This window comes from Gymnodraco acuticeps, unplaced genomic scaffold, assembly GCF_902827175.1.
Source record: "Gymnodraco acuticeps unplaced genomic scaffold, fGymAcu1.1, whole genome shotgun sequence".
NCBI lineage: Eukaryota > Metazoa > Chordata > Actinopteri > Perciformes > Bathydraconidae > Gymnodraco > Gymnodraco acuticeps.
Window position 1 is genome coordinate 206,099 of NW_022991509.1, and position 19,689 is coordinate 225,787.

The 19,689-nt window shown below is 46.0% G+C and overlaps 1 protein-coding gene across 1 annotated transcript in view; it reads left to right on the forward strand.

Moving 5' to 3' along the window:
• The window catches only part of LOC117533216 (phosphatidylinositol 4-phosphate 3-kinase C2 domain-containing subunit beta-like), a 32,859-nt gene extending 13,652 nt beyond the window's left edge, over nt 1-19,207 (forward strand). Inside the window, exons 2-4 of the mRNA XM_034196836.1 lie at nt 17,366-18,100; nt 18,488-18,588; nt 18,949-19,207. Of these exons, the coding sequence (XP_034052727.1) occupies nt 17,498-18,100; nt 18,488-18,588; nt 18,949-19,192 (948 nt within the window). The 5' untranslated portion in view covers nt 17,366-17,497 and the 3' untranslated portion in view covers nt 19,193-19,207. The remainder of the gene's footprint in view (nt 1-17,365; nt 18,101-18,487; nt 18,589-18,948) is intronic.
• The last annotated feature ends 482 nt before the right edge of the window (nt 19,208-19,689 follow it).

Sequence of the window (19,689 nt, forward strand, 5' to 3'; positions counted from 1 at the left end):
TTCAGGTGTATATCAGTATGTAGTGTCTCTACTTTAAAGAGTCCTCTCCTGCTGATGTTCAGGTGTATATCAGTATGTAGTGTATCTACTTTAAAGAGTCCTCTCCTGCTGATGTTCAGGTGTATATCAGTATGTAGTGTCTCTACTTAAAGAGTCCTCTCCTGCTGATGTTCAGGTGTATATCAGTATGTAGTGTCTCTACTTTAAAGAGTCCTCTCCTGCTGATGTTCAGGTGTATATCAGTATGTAGTGTCTCTACTTTAAAGAGTCCTCTCCTGCTGATGTTCAGGTGTATATCAGTATGTAGTGTCTCTACTTTAAAGAGTCCTCTCCTGCTGATGTTCAGGTGTATATCAGTATGTAGTGTCTCTACTTTAAAGAGTCCTCTCCTGCTGATGTTCAGGTGTATCAGTATGTAGTGTCTCTACTTTAAAGAGTCCTCTCCTGCTGATGTTCAGGTGTATATCAGTATGTAGTGTCTACTTAAAAGTCTCTCCTTGGGTTATCAGTATGTAGTGTCTCTACTTTAAAGAGTCCTCTCCTGCTGATGTTCAGGTGTATATCAGTATGTAGTGTCTCTACTTTAAAGAGTCCTCTCCTGCTGATGTTCAGGTGTATATCAGTATGTAGTGTCTCTACTTTAAAGAGTCCTCTCCTGCTGATGTTCAGGTGTATATCAGTATGTAGTGTCTCTACTTTAAAGAGTCCTCTCCTGCTGATGTTCAGGTGTATATCAGTATGTAGTGTCTCTACTTTAAAGAGTCCTCTCCTGCTGATGTTCAGGTGTATATCAGTATGTAGTGTCTCTATTTTAAAGAGTCCTCTCCTGCTGATGTTCAGGTGTATATCAGTATGTAGTGTCTCTACTTTAAAGAGTCCTCTCCTGCTGATGTTCAGGTGTATATCAGTATGTAGTGTCTCTACTTTAAAGAGTCCTCTCCTGCTGATGTTCAGGTGTATATCAGTATGTAGTGTCTCTACTTTAAAGAGTACTCTCCTGCTGATGTTCAGGTGTATATCAGTATGTAGTGTCTCTACTTTAAAGAGTCATCTCCTGCTGATGTTCAGGTGTATATCAGTATGTAGTGTCTCTACTTTAAAGAGTCCTCTCCTGCTGATGTTCAGGTGTATATCAGTATGTAGTGTCTCTACTTTAAATAGTCCTCTCCTGCTGATGTTCAGGTGTATATCAGTATGTAGTGTCTCTACTTTAAAGAGTCCTCTCCTGCTGATGTTCAGGTGTATATCAGTATGTAGTGTCTCTACTTTAAAGAGTCCTCTCCTGCTGATGTTCAGGATGTATATCAGTATGTAGTGTCTGTACTTTAAAGAGTCCTCTCCTGCTGATTTTCAGGTTGTAGTGTCTCTACTTTAAAGAGTCCTCTCCTGCTGATGTTCAGGTGTATATCAGTATGTAGTGTATCTACTTTAAAGAGTCCTCTCCTGCTGATGTTCAGGTGTATATCAGTATGTAGTGTCTCTACTTTAAATAGTCCTCTCCTGCTGATGTTCAGGTGTATATCAGTATGTAGTGTCTCTACTTTAAAGAGTCCTCTCCTGCTGATGTTCAGGTGTATATCAGTATGTAGTGTCTCTACTTTAAAGAGTCCTCTCCTGCTGATGTTCAGGTGTATATCAGTATGTAGTGTCTCTACTTTAAAGAGTCCTCTCCTGCTGATGTTCAGGTGTATATCAGTATGTAGTGTCTCTACTTTAAAGAGTCCTCTCCTGCTGATGTTCAGGTGTATATCAGTATGTAGTGTCTCTACTTTAAAGAGTCCTCTCCTGCTGATGTTCAGGTGTATATCAGTATGTAGTGTCTCTACTTTAAAGAGTCCTCTCCTGCTGATGTTCAGGTGTATATCAGTATGTAGTGTCTCTACTTTAAAGAGTCCTCTCCTGCTGATGTTCAGGTGTATCTCAGTATGTAGTGTCTCTACTTTAAAGAGTCCTCTCCTGCTGATGTTCAGGTGTATATCAGTATGTAGTGTCTCTACTTTTAAAGAGTCCTCTCCTGCTGATGTTCAGGTGTATATCAGTATGTAGTGTCTCTACTTTAAAGAGTCCTCTCCTGCTGATGTTCAGGTGTATATCAGTATGTAGTGTCTCTACTTTAAAGAGTCCTCTCCTGCTGATGTTCAGGTGTATATCAGTATGTAGTGTCTCTACTTTAAAGAGTCCTCTCCTGCTGATGTTCAGGTGTATATCAGTATGTAGTGTCTCTACTTTAAAGAGTCCTCTCCTGCTGATGTTCAGGTGTATATCAGTATGTAGTGTCTCTACTTTAAAGAGTCCTCTCCTGCTGATGTTCAGGTGTATATCAGTATGTAGTGTCTCTACTTTAAAGAGTCCTCTCCTGCTGATGTTCAGGTGTATATCAGTATGTAGTGTCTCTACTTTAAAGAGTCCTCTCCTGCTGATGTTCAGGTGTATATCAGTATGTAGTGTCTCTACTTTAAAGAGTCCTCTCCTGCTGATGTTCAGGTGTATATCAGTATGTAGTGTCTCTACTTTAAAGAGTCCTCTCCTGCTGATGTTCAGGTGTATATCAGTATGTAGTGTCTCTACTTTAAAGAGTCCTCTCCTGCTGATGTTCAGGTGTATATCAGTATGTAGTGTCTCTACTTTAAAGAGTCCTCTCCTGCTGATGTTCAGGTGTATATCAGTATGTAGTGTCTCTACTTTAAAGAGTCCTCTCCTGCTGATGTTCAGATGTATATCAGTATGTAGTGTCTGTACTTTAAAGAGTCCTCTCCTGCTGATTTTCAGGTGTAGTGTCTCTACTTTAAAGAGTCCTCTCCTGCTGATGTTCAGGTGTATATCAGTATTATTTCCAATCTTTATTTCAGACTCAAGGTCCATATCACATACAAAAAGACAAAACACACATCATGCTCACCGTCTGTATAGGCTATTGCGCCAATGTCTCCAAATCATGGAAGAGAACCGGGTAGAACTCTTCACAGGGTTCATTAAAATCGAGATAACATGATTGTGAGAGTCTTCTAGAGCAGTGGTTCTCAAACTTTTTTCAATCATGTTCCCCCTGATCAGCGCAACAACAATTTGTTAAGGACAAAATGCCTATATAAAGAGCTACAGCACAGCGCTGCACCATCAGTCTGATTTATTAAAACAACAACATTATAAATTAAATTATTATAAATTTTAACATCATGCAATAACACAGAGACGGCATTAGTTGCATTGAACTGATCTTTTTAATAAGTTGTACAACGTAGTGAAACATGGGCTCGAGCTTCACTGAGGATCGTTGTCATTCTGACAGGGAGGCAACTGCAGTTATTACACTCTGCGTTTTGAAATATGTGAAACTCTGTTCATATAAAACCCACACTGCTCAAACTTCCTTACTTTTCCTAAAATGTGTATATTTATTTATTTAGGGGCGTGGGGAATGAAGAGAACAAAATATATGAGCATTTTATGAGCATGGGATTTTGACCCCTCATATAAACATATGCATAATGCTGCGCTATACTTTGCGGCCACACGCCGTTGTCAAGCAACGCTTATTGTTTAGGTCCTTTGAAAAGCAGGCAGCCATATAATTAACTAAAACTAGCTAGATCTCATAGATTTGGACATAAACGCGAGTGAAGTCTAACCGGACGGGAGAGAGAGATCAGAGATCAGCTGCTGCTGACGGAGAACACGCAGCTCTGCATGATCACAGCTCCCCGCTGTGACGGACCGTTGAGTGAAATACACTAAGAGTTAGACCTAACACACTTAGCTAGTTCATCTACTCTGGAACTAGCTAAACTAGTTATACATATATGTATTCTTTACTGTCGGGTCACTCATTACAGGTTCAGCGAGCTGCACAAGACTGACGGGCTGTCAGGAGAGGGAGAGGAAAAGAGAGCCGTTTATTGTTCCCATTTTATTATCCAGAGTTTCTGTAGACCTTTGAATAAAGTAGTTCATCTACTATTAGTAGTTTGTTTAAATGCATTAATTATGTTTGTTTTTTCACATTAGCATAAAATAAATCTCACGTACCCCCTGCAGTACTCCAACGTACCCCTAGGGGTCCGCGTACCTTCATTTGAGAACCACTGTTCTAGGCGACACATGAATTTCTACATTAACTTTCTTAAAAGGGCTTGACAGGTAGGTACCCCCAAAGTTAACAAACAGCTGGCTGGCACTGTGCGTCTCGGTACCCTCAGCAGCAACTGGAAAGCATCGCTGGATGCAACTTTTAGTTTTTGCATGCTTCTAGCAGTGTAGTTACTCCACAGGTGAGCCTTGTAGTTACTCCACAGGTGAGCCGTGTAGTTATTCTACAGGTGAGCCTTGTAGTTACTCCACAGGTGAGCCGTGTAGTTACTCCACAGGTGAGCCGTGTAGTTACTCCACAGGTGAGCCGTGTAGTTACTCCACAGGTGAGCCGTGTAGTTACTCCACAGGTGAGCCTTGTAGTTACTCCACAGGTGAGCCGTGTAGTTATTCCACAGGTGAGCCTTGAAGTTACTCCACAGGTGAGCCTTGTAGTTACTCCACAGGTGAGCCTTGTAGTTACTCCACAGGTGAGCCTTGTAGTTACTCCACAGGTGAGCCGTGTAGTTACTCCACAGGTGAGCCTTGTAGTTACTCCACAGGTGAGCCGTGTAGTTATTCTACAGGTGAGCCTTGTAGTTACTCCACAGGTGAGCCTTGTAGTTACTCCACAGGTGAGCCGTGTAGTTATTCTACAGGTGAGCCTTGTAGTTACTCCACAGGTGAGCCTTGTAGTTACTCCACAGGTGAGCCGTGTAGTTATTCCACAGGTGAGCCTTGAAGTTACTCCACAGGTGAGCCTTGTAGTTACTCCACAGGTGAGCCTTGTAGTTACTCCACAGGTGAGCCTTGTAGTTACTCCACAGGTGAGCCGTGTAGTTACTCCACAGGTGAGCCTTGTAGTTACTCCACAGGTGAGCCGTGTAGTTATTCTACAGGTGAGCCTTGTAGTTATTCCACAGGTGAGCCTTGAAGTTACTCCACAGGTGAGCCTTGTAGTTACTCCACAGGTGAGCCGTGTAGTTACTCCACAGGTGAGCCTTGTAGTTACTCCACAGGTGAGCCGTGTAGTTATTCTACAGGTGAGCCTTGTAGTTACTCCACAGGTGAGCCTTGTAGTTACTCCACAGGTGAGCCGTGTAGTTACTCTACAGGTGAGCCTTGTAGTTACTCCACAGGTGAGCCTTGTAGTTACTCCACAGGTGAGCCGTGTAGTTACTCCACAGGTGAGCCGTGTAGTTACTCCACAGGTGAGCCGTGTAGTTACTCCACAGGTGAGCCGTGTAGTTACTCCACAGGTGAGCCGTGTAGTTACTCCACAGGTGAGCCGTGTAGTTACTCCACAGGTGAGCCGTGTAGTTACTCCACAGGTGAGCCGTGTAGTTACTCCACAGGTGAGCCTTGTAGTTACTCCACAGGTGAGCCGTGTAGTTACTCCACAGGTGAGCCTTGTAGTTACTCCACAGGTGAGCCTTGTAGTTACTCCACAGGTGAGCCGTGTAGTTACTCCACAGGTGAGCCTTGTAGTTACTCCACAGGTGAGCCTTGTAGTTACTCCACAGATGAGCCTTGTAGTTACTCCACAGGTGAGCCTTGTAGTTACTCCACAGGTGAGCCGTGTAGTTACTCCACAGGTGAGCCGTGCAGTTACTCCACAGGTGAGCCGTGCAGTTACTCCACAGGTGAGCCGTGTACAATGGTGTACAGCAGGGATCACCAACTACATTTGTCCAAGGGCCAAAATGTATCCAATAGACACTATCCCGCTGACCCGCCAGCGATTTTTATATAGCCCAGAATTTTGAAGTGGGGGGGGGGGGGGGTTAGTGGAGCATGCTCAGGTACTGTGGACCGCATAAAGCTTAGCAGACTCTTCACGCTAACGAAGCATCACTTCTAGGCAGGGTTGGGAGGGTTACTTTGTAAATGTAATCAGTTACTGAATACTGAATACATGCTCTGAAAGTAATCAGAATACAGTTACAGTTACGTGTCTTAAAAATGTATTCAGATTACTTTTAGAATACTTTTGGAATACTTTCTTTCCCCATAACAGATGGATATGTTTTGGTGAACAGGAGACACGTATTTTACTGTTTTAATGGCTTATCAAGAACTCAAACACAACATCTTGGTGTCATTCTGGACAGCTCTCTCATCTGCACCCCACATCAAACACATCACCCGGACTGCATTCTTTGTACTGTCTTAAAACCTTTCCTTGGAATATGTTATGAATTGTAAGGTGTCCTTGGTGCTTTGAAAGGCGCCCCTACATAGAATGAATTATCATTATGTATAATCTGAAACGATGTAATACCTTTTAAAACTGTTTCCAGTCACTTGCCCCATGCATCCAGCAGCAGCAGGCCATTCACTTTGATTTGATCCTGTTATGAAATGTCATCATTTCGACAATAAAGAAATGCTACATAAAGGTTATCTTGCACATTTTACTTTCAATATATTTTAAAAGAGATCTCTCTCTCACCTGCGTGCGGGGGCGGGGCCTCACAGACACGCTGCATCTCTCTCGCTCACAGACATGCAGCAGCGCCGTGCAGTGTGCACACAGTTCTGCCGGTAATGAATATTACATTTTGTGAGGAAATTTTTCCACCAATAATTCCAATAAGTATTCCAAAATGTATTCACTTCAGGTTTACGAAAGTAACTGTAATCAGATTACTCGTTTTTCAAATGTAACGCCAGCTGAATACAGTTAGCCTACTTGATGTTTGTATTCTGATTACGTAACGCCGTTACATGTATTCCGTTACAACCCAACCCTGCTTCTAGGCTACTGTCCCGCAGCTCCTGCCTCTCTGTTGGACTCTGTCGCAGCGGGGCTGCTGCTGTGGTGCGGAGCGCATTAACCAGACTCTTCACAACGAAGGATCACTTCTTCTTCAAGGCAGGGAAGGTTTCGCAGTACGCAGTCTACTGTCCCGCAGCTCCTGCCTCTCTGTTGGACTCTGTCGCAGCGGGGCTGCTGCTGTGGTGCGGAGCGCATTAACCAGACTCTTCACAACGAAGGATCACTTCTTCTTCAAGGGAGGGAAGGTTTCGCAGTACGCAGTCTACTGTCCTGCAGCTGCTGCCTCTCTGTTGGACTCCGGTACTGCACCTTACTCACGAGACGTTGTAAACAAAGAAATGGGTGGGGGGCGAACGCAGTAACCACTCCGCCAACGCCACAGTCACCCCCGTCGTGCGGGCCGGATGAGAATGTCTGGCGGGCCGGATGTGGCCCGCGGGCCGCCAGTTGGTGATCACTGGTGTACAGAAAGCTTTAAAAAGTGATACCTTGACACCTACAGAGCACTGGGCATACAGTTTGCAGTGCTGTCTATGGATGTCTTTGTCATCTGTGAGATCATCAGAGATATAATGACCGAGGTTCTTCATCTCACTGCACTCAAGAAGAATGTTGCTACTGAGAATACAATGAGGACATACAGCCTTTTTATCCTCTTTACTTCGCACAATCATGATGCTACTCTTCTTGGCGTTATACTTCATATTCAAATCAATGCCAGACTGGGAGCAAGTCCTCAGAAGCTGTTGTAAGCCAGCACTGCATGGGGAGAAGATTAAATCATCTGCGTACATAAGGTGGTTGACAACAGTAGCTCCGATGACACAGCCAGTTTTACACAAGTTCAGTTTCCTCGACAGATCATCCAGGTACAGATTAAACAACACAGGAGATCAAATCCCACCTTGCTTGACCCCATTACCAACATCAACATGTTCAGACACAGTATGGCCCCACTTCACCTCATAGTCTGATGTGCATACCAGAAGGCTAAGATCCTTATTATGTACTTGGGTTCCGCTCTCTGGCACATGTTGTCAAATCATTTGAAGTGATTCAGTCGATCAAATGCCTGGAAGCATCAATACAACACAGAAACAAGGTGGAATTATGGCTTCTATATTTGTGCTATAATGTCTTTTAAAGCAAAAATACACATATCTGTGCCGTGTTTACTTTTAAAACCAAACTGGTTGTCAGCTGTGGTAATATACCTTTCCAGCCTATCCAACAGAATGTTCTCCAGCACTTTGGAGAGAATGCTAGCTAAAGCAATGGGTCTGTAATTATCAATGCCATTAATCTTCCCAGCTTCATCCTTGGTGACTGGCACAAGTAGCACAGATAACATGGAATCTGGTAAGACACCATGATTAAGGAAACCAGTAGAGCAAGAAGAGGAGCAAGCTTAAGACTGGCATGTTTGAAGTGTTCGGCTGAGATGAGATCCGGGCCACAAGCTTTGTTCTTTTCTAGATTCATTATAGTGTTGTAGACTTCCTCTGATCTAACTGTAACGTTTTCAGTGGAGTCAACCTTTTCAACCACAAATGCATCACTCTTAACTCAGTTGAACAACTCCTGATAGTGTTGTCGCCACAGTTCTGCGATGCTGCCTGACCCACACACTCCTTCAATGGAAGACGGTAAGGGAGTCTTACAGCTGTTTATGACTTTGACCTCTTTCCAGAAACCATGGCAACTATTGTTGCGCAGCTCACATGTTCATTCCATCCAGGTTTTATACTATGCTCCTTTTTCTTACTGTTGTAAAAACCCCTACTTGAGGCATTTAACACATCAATAATAAGATCATATGTAAAACATAGATCACTACCATGCTGCGCATTGTTACAGTTGGTGTCACTGCACAGCATTGCTTCTCTAGGAATTACAACCAAGTATGTAGCGTCTCTACTTTGTTTCTACTTTGTAGAGACACTATATGTTGTGATTGGTCAACTGCTGAGAGATGTCCCGCCCCTTAGTCTATCACTTACAATGTGTTGGAGCAGCAATGAAACACACTACAGGAAAGGGCCTCTTTAAATCATTTTTAAACTAACTAGAAATTGTGGAATTTCACTGGGAATTTGTTTCCACTGTTTTAAATATAATGGTGTGTGTGTGTGTGTGTGTGTGTGTGTGTGTGTGTGTGTGTGTGTGTGTGTGTGTGTGTGTGTGTGTGTGTGTGTGTGTGTGTTGTGTGTGTGTGTGTGTGTGTGTGTGTGTGTGTGTGTGTGTGTGTGTGTGTGGTGTGTGGTGTGTGTGTGTGTGTGTGTGTGTGTGTGTGTGTGTGTGTGTGTGTGTGTGTGTGTGTGTGTGTGTGTGTGTTGTGTGTGTGTGTGTGTGTGTGTGTGTGTGTGTGTGTGTGTGTGTGTGTGTGTGTGTGTGTGTGTGTGTGTGTGTGTGTGTGTGTGTGTGTGTGTCATGGCGGCCACGCATGAGTGGTGAGAGGAACTCGCTCACCTTTTTTAACATCTAAGCTCACATACACCCGTTGTAACTGCCATCGTTATTGCAGTGGGGATATAAGATGCACTGGACGCTTTTGGTACACAATGTGTCTCGTTACCACGCTGAGATTGGCCTTTAAACAAGCCCTGAACAGCGGGCGGGTCTACAAACAACGCCTGAACGTCTGCGACCCAAGCCCAACACCGGCCGGAGATGTTCGTGTAGACTTCGAGCAATATGTGCGATTATTGTCGGATTGTGAGTGGACTACTTTCCAGAGAGATGAAAGAGCGTGCAGGGGGACACTGGACACAAAACTGCTCCAGGTAAGATCTAACTTTGCTGTTACTCTCGGAGGCGCAGAGAAGTGGGGCAGGCTGGTGACAATCCTGACCAGCGCTTTTTTCATTAATGGAATATTCTCCGCGACGCAACGAAACTCGCGTCCCTACGGATTCCAGCTTCTGTCGCCAGAATCCTGAAGAAATTCCCTCTTTCTGCCGACTGGCCGGTGGACCTTACAGCGACTGCCCGGTGGACCTTACAGCAACTGCCCGGTGGACCTTACAGCGACTGCCCGGTGGACCTTACAGCGACTGCCCGGTGGACCTTACAGCGACTGCCCGGTGGACCTTACAGCGACTGCCCGGTGGACCTTACAGCGACTGCCCGGTGGACCTTACAGCGACTGCCCGGTGGACCTTACAGCGACTGCCCGGTGGATGTCTAGTGGATCTGATGGGGTCATCTATGAGACGCTGAGAGCTACCAGGCCCACGTCAACACAGACACTCACACACATCTTCAATGCCTGCCTGATCAATGAGAAGGTGCCTGCTTCATTCACAGGATACCAAAAAAGGAAAATGTCCCAGATGATCCTTCCACTTGGCGTGACATTTCACTATTGCCCACTATATACAAAGTCTTTATGAAGTGCCTACTCACCCGCATCTTACCCTGGCTGGTGGACACAGGGATTCTCTCCCCCCATCAGAAAGCATATATCAACAGACAGGGAATGAACGAACATGTGTTTTGCTTAAAAACCGGAATAGATGATTTCAAACATGGATCATCTAAATTCTACACAGTGTTTTTGGACTTTAGAGATGTGTTTGGTACACTCTCCCATGAGGTGATGCTACAAGCATTAGAGGAAATACACCTGCCTCAGCCTTTGGTGAATATTGTATCCAATGTGTACCAAGGTTCATTTCTCCAGGTTATCTGTGGGCAGCAGCTCACAGAGCCGATTGCACTGAAGGTGGGAATAAAAACTGGCTGTCCCTGGAGTGCCGTGAACTTCATCCTAGCACTCAACCAATGGATGAAGTGGATTTACCAGTGCGCTCCGCTGCATGTCAAATCCCCAAATCCTGTTCAGGGATACGCTGACGACGTGCAGGTGTCATCACGACAAGAGGATGTCATCATTAACATGCTGGCGCGCACTGATGAGTTCCTCCAATGGTCAGGGCTGGAGGTGAAGCAAGCTAAGTGTGCCGTACTCCATGAGCGCCGCAGTGGAGGCAACCGCTGGTATAAGGCCAAGAACGACAAGCCCCCCTCCTTTCTTGTAATGGGCCAACCCATTAAGGTGTATTCCCGTAATGAGACCTACCCATACCTTGGCCACAGGTTTAACATCGCTGGCGAGTGGGGGGAGCAGGTCGAGGAGCTCACTGCAGAGTTTCTCCATCGTCTCCACCTGATTGACTTGTCCCCCCTCCCCGTCCTCATGAAGTTCCAGGCTGTGAGAGAGGTGGCTTTGGCTACAATTCAACATCTCTTTGCCAACGTACACATCCCTCTCAAGGCACTGAGAGACCTACCCATACCTTGGCCACAAAACTGTCCAGCTGGTCAGAAAGTGGGTGGGCCTCAACACACACTCCACACGGGGCATCATCTTTCTCCCATGTGGAGAGGGGGGGCTGGGAGTCCCCAATGTCGAGTGGACCTACATAGCCACCAGGCTAGCCCACCTGTTCCACATGCTTAACAATGATGATGTCACCGTAAGAGAAATGGCCAGGGCCTCTCTCCTGCTGGATCTACACAGAAGGAAGACCCCCTGGCCAGCGCAGACCAGAACAACTTCCTCGGCTTCAGGAGGAAAGACTCTGGGAAACTGGACTCTCAGGCCAAGGGCTTCGGGGTCTGACTGGCCAGATCTCAATGACCTCTGCAATCGGACTGGAGTCCAGCTGAAATGGACAAGACTCAACACACAGACTGAAGTCTCTGATGAACTGATCACAGACCCCAGTGTGGTTGTGAAGGCCGACATCACAACACCTCAGGAAGAGACTGTGGAACTGCACAGAGACTCTGCAAGGAGGGTTCTGCTCAGCACGAAGCAGTCTGAGATCAGGCAGCACTGGTGTGGACTCAGACTACAGGCCTGTTTGGGGTTTGCTGACCACTCAGTCTCACACTCAGTGTTTAAGAACGCCGCTGTTGGTGAGGATGTTCTGACATTTACCATCAAAGCAAGACTGCAGGTATTACCCACTGAGTACAACCTGTCCACCTGGTACCCTCGCATTCACACTCCATTCTGTTTAGACCATCAGGATTCACAACAACGCCTAGAATCCATTGCACACATAACAGATGGATGTAATGCATACAGACGCCGGTACATAGCCGTCATGACCGTACTGTGGACATTGTGTCTGATGCGGTACGAAACATCTTACCATCTAGCGCAGCAATGTACAAGCACGCTAGAGTGCCTCCAGAACGGTTTGGCTTCACCAATGATGTCTTTGCTGACATCCAAATACACCTGATGTGGTTTCTGTTGACTCCACAGGGAGGTGCTAATATTAGAAGTAGGCTGTGCCTTTGACCTGTGCATGGACCAGGCTTTCCAGGACAAGTATATCAAATACCAACCACTGCTCGATGTGATAACCAGCTTTGGGTACAAGTGTAGATATAGCATACTTATATTCGGAAGTCTTAGCCATGTATATAAAAGCACCCGTGATTGGTCTGAGAGTTGCTGGAATGTCAAAGAGAAAAGCCAAATATTGCTCTGTCTCAGCTGCTATTGGCTGCTTAGCCGTGTGGAGAAGGAGATGCTATGTGTTCCCTTAAGGCTGCTGCTTAGCCGTGTGGAGAAGGAGATGCTATGTGTTCCCTTAAAGCTGCAGCTTAGCCGTGTGGAGAAGGAGATGCTATGTGTTCCCTTAAGGCTGCAGCTTAGCCGTGTGGAGAAGGAGGTGCTATGTGTTCCCTTAAAGCTGCAGCTTAGCCGTGTGGAGAAGGAGATGCTATGTGTTCCCTTAAGGCTGCTGCTTAGCCGTGTGGAGAAGGAGATGCTATGTGTTCCCTTAAAGCTGCAGCTTAGCCGTGTGGAGAAGGAGATGCTATGTGTTCCCTTAAGGCTGCAGCTTAGCCGTGTGGAGAAGGAGGTGCTATGTGTTCCCTTAAAGCTGCAGCTTAGCCGTGTGGAGAAGGAGGTGCTATGTGTTCCCTTAAAGCTGCAGCTTAGCCGTGTGGAGAAGGAGATGCTATGTGTTCCCTTAAGGCTGCAGCTTAGCCGTGTGGAGAAGGAGATGCTATGTGTTCCCTTAAAGCTGCAGCTTAGCCGTGTGGAGAGGGAGGTGCTATGTGTTCCCTTAAGGCTGCAGCTTAGCCGTGTGGAGAAGGAGGTGCTATGTGTTCCCTTAAAGCTGCAGCTTAGCCGTGTGGAGAAGGAGATGCTATGTGTTCCCTTAAGGCTGCAGCTTAGCCGTGTGGAGAAGGAGATGCTATGTGTTCCCTTAAGGCTGCAGCTTAGCCGTGTGGAGAAGGAGATGCTATGTGTTCCCTTAAGGCTGCAGCTTAGCCGTGTGGAGAAGGAGATGCTATGTGTTCTCTTAAGGCTGCAGCTTAGCCGTGTGGAGAAGGAGATGCTATGTGTTCCCTTAAAGCTGCAGCTTAGCCGTGTGGAGAAGGAGGTGCTATGTGTTCCCTTAAGGCAGGGGTTGGGAACCTTTTTCCTCTCAAGGGCCATTTCAATTTTTACAATATCCTCAGAGGGCCGTACAAATTATTGACCTCTGCTTAAAAAAACTAAAATCACAGCCCATTCATTTCATTCTGTGCAAAGAAAAAGCAACCTCTTAATCCAGATATCTCACCATGACTCGCGCATGCATGCACGTGCACGGTGTGGCATGACCACCAAAACAGAAAGATATGGAAACAAGATGTGTGCAAATGTATTTAGTTTCCTATCCATGTGAACTTGATTTAAGTGGGGGGGGGGAACTAACCTCCTCTAGGGGGGTCCGGGGGGCATGCTCCCCCGGGAAGATTTTTTTTTAAATGTTGAAGTTGAAAGCATCAATCTGGTGCACTTTGAGAGCAACATGAGGAGATCTATGGAAACATCTCTCAACACCCAGATGAAACAGAACTGTAAGCAGATTTATATTTCTTTATGAATATTTGACAAATCACTCTCCTTTCAAACTCTATTCTTCTTTATTAATAACAACTTATTTTACTGTCATATAGTATTTTATACCTGTTTACTTTATTCTCTTATTTTTTTATAACTATAGCCTAATGATCATATAAAGATGTGCCTTTACCTCACTGGTTGTAGAAAAAGCTTCTTATATTCGTTAGCATAGCTAGCTAACCAGATGCTAATAACAACACAGTTATTGACTGTATGATCAGTGTGACAGATGAGCAGATCGCCACTGGGATTTCAACTAAGACACAGACACGCAGAAACTGCGTCATGTGTACGGCTCCTTATGGGTACTGCAATTTCTGAAGTGCTGGAGCGGCGTTCTGGTGCTCTCCGTCAGAACTGCACCCCTGTCAGTCGAGACATATACCACGTGATGACACGTTAGGCTCGTGTTGTGTTCAAGGACCCTGACCCTGCCAGGAAAAACAGGCCCTCGCTTGTTTAATTTTTTTGCGGTCTAGATTTCTTACATTTTTTCTTTTTTGCGTGTGTTTATAAATTACCTCGAGGGCCGTACCAAATTGTCTCTCGAGCCGTATACGGCCCGGAGGCCGGAGGTTCCCCACCCCTGCCTTAAGGCTGCAGCTTAGCCGTGTGGAGAAGGAGGTGCTATGTGTTCCCCTAAGTGTTCTGTGCTGCTTAGCCCCGATATATTTGATTCCCTGTCTATGTAATATAATTTGTGGAACCAAATAAAGTATTCAAATGTGTGTGTGTGTGTGTGTGTGTGTGTGTGTGTGTGTGTGTGTGTGTGTGTGTGTGTGTGTGTGTGTGTGTGTGTGTGTGTGTGTGTGTGTGTGTGTGTGTGGTGTGTGTGTGTGTGTGTGTGTGTGTGTGTGTGTGTGTGTGTGTGTGTGTGTGTGTGTGTGTGTGTGTGTGTGTGTGTGTGTGTGTGTGTGTGTGTGTGTGTGTGTGTGTGTGTGTGTGTGTGTGTGTGTGTGTGTGTGTGTGTGTGTGTGTGTGTGTGTGTGTGTGTGTGTGTGTGTGTGTGTGTGTGTGTGTGTGTGTGTGTGTGTGTGTGTGTGTGTGTCAGACAGATGAACCAGACCATCAGACAGCAGCATGAATTGTCTCAGAAAATCTTACGTCAAAATAATTAGTCAAATACAAAACAATCCCTTTGCTCCTTCCAGACGGAGTTTCTATCCCCCATAGAGGCTAAAATGCCAATGTTCCGGAACACAGTGACATCACTACGGAACACATGCGCTCCTATTGGCTAACAGCTCCAACACATTGTACGTTTTAGGCTTTTGACCTTGACCAATCACAACAGAGCCGACCAGCTAACCAATCGGAGCCGACTGGGCTCTGGTTTCAGACAGAGGGTGATGTGGATATCGACCTGGTACATCCCTCTGATCGCTGGACCAGCCCATCAGACAGCATCGTTCTGCATGAGATGTCTTTTAAAGTGCGATCAACACGCTTCCTCTCAGTGGCTCACTTAAACAGAGACGGAGAAGCTTCTGTTTTATATACTTTGATGAGTGTTTCTGTATCGCAAAGCACCTCTGGCTGGAAGAGAGTTTGTTTTATCTTCACTGTATTTTCAAACCTTTATTTATATTTCCTACTTTTTAATGCTGCTTTAATTCTATTTTGAGACGTTTTAATTCTAAAATTGTTTATTTCTACTCTTTAATTTCTACTTATGTTCAATGCCTTGTTTTGTTGTGTTGTTTTTATGCTGCTGCAATGCAAACATCTTATCTTATTTATCATATTTCGGACATTTTGGCCTCCCGTTCTCCTATAATGAACGGCATAATTGTTATTTAATTATCTGACACAGAGATGTTGTATCTATGGGACGTTCCTGGCTGGAAAAAGGATAACCTTAATAAAACATGTCTTAGATATGGGTCTGACTGCTCCCAGATCTCTAAGGAAGCAGCGATGTGTTTGTTTTTATTAAAGAGGAAGACAGAGACTGAATTTAGTGTAAATTGAAAAACAGGCGTTGCATAATAAATATATTTCTGTCATCTATAACCCGCTCGTACCGCTTCCTTCCTGCTCATTGTGTCTGGGTTCCCTTCCCCCTGCGCACTCGCCTGCAGGCCTGCTTCAGACATCAGTCACACATGAAGTCTGGATATCAAATCACTTTAATGTAGTGTAAGTATTTACTGACGTCGACGTCATAAACATCTCTTCAGCTTGTGTTTACCACAGACCTGGGGCCTATACTACGAAGCTGGTTCAACCTAACCTGGATATGTTTGAGTTAGCCGGTTGGCCTAATCCAAAACATACGCGCTCTCGCTAAACGGTACTACGACGCTGGTTATCAAGTGGATCGCTCAAGCCAGCCGTTTCCTATCTAGTTAGGTGCGCGTTCACATGAAAGGGGTGGTATCTGGAGCATTCGACCAATCACAGACATGGAGAAGCGTACTGACAGCGCAGCGTCATACTTCCTGAATGAAAAGTGAACTATAATATTAGACAAAAATGAAGAAGTTAAACTTTAAACATCCATGACTCAAACACTTGATCCAGGATCAAAGCCACAGAGCTGCACCTGCAAGGTGAATACAGCTGGGAACAGAACAAGTGTTTGAATGCGTACATTAACAGCTTTATGATATCACTGCCCGTCTAAGACACCATCTGACTTTCATTACATTTGACTCCAGTGTTTCCTCAACTTAATGTGTTGCTTAAAATAATACTTCTGCATACAGTAGGCCTATGTGACAGATGGAGGTGATATTCTATTCATGTTCACGTTCACACAGTCGGTGATTTTTGCCGGCCGTCTTTCCTGCGACGGCAGCTTTTCTGTATTTCCTTTCTCCTGTAATATGACTTGATCGCTTTACACTCCGCACACTGAGCTCTGATCGGTCAGCAGGCAGTGCTTTCACTGAGTTGAGCTCTTAGCCTGCAACCTAACCAGGTTCCGACCAGGTTAGCCGCTAAGCATAAGTTACCATGGAGATCTAGCCCGCTAAAAAGAGAACCAGCTTCGTAGGACCGGAAAGCTGGAGTTTTCCCTGAATTTAGCCGCTAAGAGAAAATCCTGCTTCGTAGTATACCCCCCTGATTTCAGGATAACAACCAAAAACACATCCAGAAAACCATTGACCTCCAGACCAGGGGACAGGAAGACTAAAGGCTGAGTCATGTTAGGGTTTTAGGACTCATTCCTGCACCACTCTAAAGTAGGGCTGCTCGATTATGGCAAAAATCATAATCTCGATTATTTGGGTCAATAATTGTAATTGCGATTAATAATTGACTTTGAAAACATCCATTTATTGGAGGAAAAAAAAGTAATAAAAAAAAAAAGTAATAATAATAAAAAAAGAATCGTTTTATTTCGACTACGTTGTTTTCGTAATCGTTGCATCCATAATCGTAATCGCGATTAAAATACGATTAATTGAGCAGCCCTACTCTATTGTCACTTTAGTTCCATGAAATGATCCACTTGCAGTTTCCAAAGACGTTCACAAACGTCTCTTGTTGTGAGCGACTCGTTAAAGAAAGAAACAAGGAAGAGAGGAAGTGCTGAGTCAGGGTTTAGGACTGTTTCTGTTTTCCACATAATAAAACAGTGTTTGTGTCCCCTGCAGCTCCATGTGTGCCCCCCCCTCCCAGTAGCCCCACCATGTCTGCGGCCCCCCCCCCCTGACGGGGACCCGGCGTGGGGCCTGGAGGCTCTGGGCCTCAGCCCGAAGGAGCTGGTTGTGGCCGAGGCTCTTCAGATGGAGTACGACGCTCTTTCCAGACTCAAGCAGGACCAGAGTGGCTCCGAGACCCCAGCCCCGCCGCGGCCCCCCCCAGGAGGAGGCCTGCTGAGGGGCCTCTCTGGATCCGACTCCTCCCTCACCCAGCCCGGAGGCTCCCAGACCCCCCAGGGAGCCCCTCTGTACATCCTGGACCGCCCGGGGGTTCCCAAGCTGAGGGACAGCCCCCGCACGAAGCCTGTTCCTAAAGACGACATCCCCCCTGCGCTCCCACCAAGAAACCCCCTCCCCCCTCTCCCCCTCCTGCCCCCCCGAGGCCCCCCCAGGCCCCGAGATGTCAACCTGTTCACCCCCGAAGTGGACCCTCCCAAAGTGGGCCCTTCCAAAGTGGGCCCTTCCAAAGTGGACCCTCCCAAATTGGGGCTGAACTACGACAACATCAACGACTCGCTGTCCCGACTCAACGGGGGCCGACAGGGGTCGCGGGGCCGCAAGACCAACGGGGACCAATCAGGGAAGCCCGTGGCCCGGAGTAAGACGCTCCCCCCTCAAGTCCCGCCCCGGACCTACGTCCCCGTCGCCCCGAGCAACAGGGGGCAGCGCCGGGTGTCTGCAGACCCGGTACACATTTATATGACTTTATTATTATGAATAATAATGTTATTTACATTACATTCATCCAGCTTCCGTCCTGATCTTACTACCAAATATGTAATTATATTTACAGTTAGTTTACATCAAGCTACACATTATCGTATTATATTATCGTCATGGACACAGTGTAGCGCACACACGAGGGTAACCGCTGTATTCAACCCATCCTAGTGCAGCTACTGAATATTTGAATATAAATAACAAACAGTTTTTCTGATCTCATCATCCTCCTCTGTGTTCAAAGTAATGTGCACTCTGAGCTTTTTTTCAATCCATCATGTTGTCCCCCTCTCCTCTGATTGGTGGGTTAGTGGAGATCTCTTTTCTGATTGGCCGGCTCTGTGTGATTGACAGGTGTCTCTGGGCTCCAGGACCAATGGGTTTGGATATGAACTCTTCCAAGTGAGTGAGGAGAGAGACGAGGAGGTGGCTGCTTTCTGCCACATGCTGGACGTGTGAGTAACACACACACACACAGACACACACACACAGACACACACAGACACACACACACATGCGCACACATGCGCACGCACACACACACACACACAGAGACACGCACACACACACACACTCTGACTATGTACTGACTGTGTACTCTGCATACTGACTGTACTCTGTGTAATGACTCTGTACTTTGTGTACTCTGTGTAATAGTACTGACTGTACTGAGTGTGTACTCTGTGTACTGACTGTACTCTGTGTAATTACTCTGTGTAATGACTCTGTACTCTATGTACTCTATGTACTCTGTGTACTCTGTGTAATAGTACTGAGTGTGTACTGAGTGTGTACTCTGTGTACTGTGTATACAGGCTGCGCTCGGCGGACCCTCACTCTGGGCGCATCAGGAATCGGGGCTTTGTGTGGGCGGGGTCAGTGGAGGGGGAGGAGCTACAGCAGGCGCTGGGGGTCAGCGTCAGGGTCACGGTGAACAGCAGACACTTCAGAGAGCCGCTCACCTTCACCTGCGACGGTAAGACACAACAATCATTCAAAGGCAAAGGTGTTTTCGCCACGCTCAGCAGCGACAGGGCGGAAATGGCTCTTCTGACCTGAGACATGAGCTCCTCCAGCATGAGCTCCTCCAACATGAGCTCCTCCAGCATGAGCTCCTCCAACATGAGCTCCTCCAACATGAGCTCCTCCAGCATGAGCTCCTCCAACCTGAGCTCCTCCAGCATGAGCTCCTCCAGCATGAGCTCCTCCAGCATGAGCTCCTCCAGCATGAGCTCCTCCAACCTGAGCTCCTCCAGCATGAGCTCCTCCAACATGAGCTCCTCCAACATGAGCTCCTCCAACTATGCAACATATTTCATAACATACAACATCACAAAATAAAAGTAGTGCAATAAATGTAAATAGAATATGATATGTACAAAAACAGAATATTAAATTAAATTATATAAATTAAGACAAATTAAATACGGTTTATTTCTATAAATTAGTAGATTGCAAGATGACAAACAGGAATGTTTATCATTTAATGCCTGAACACACTGCTGCTGTAACACAGTCTGTCTGTCTCTCTCTCTGTCTGTCTGTCTGTCTGTCTC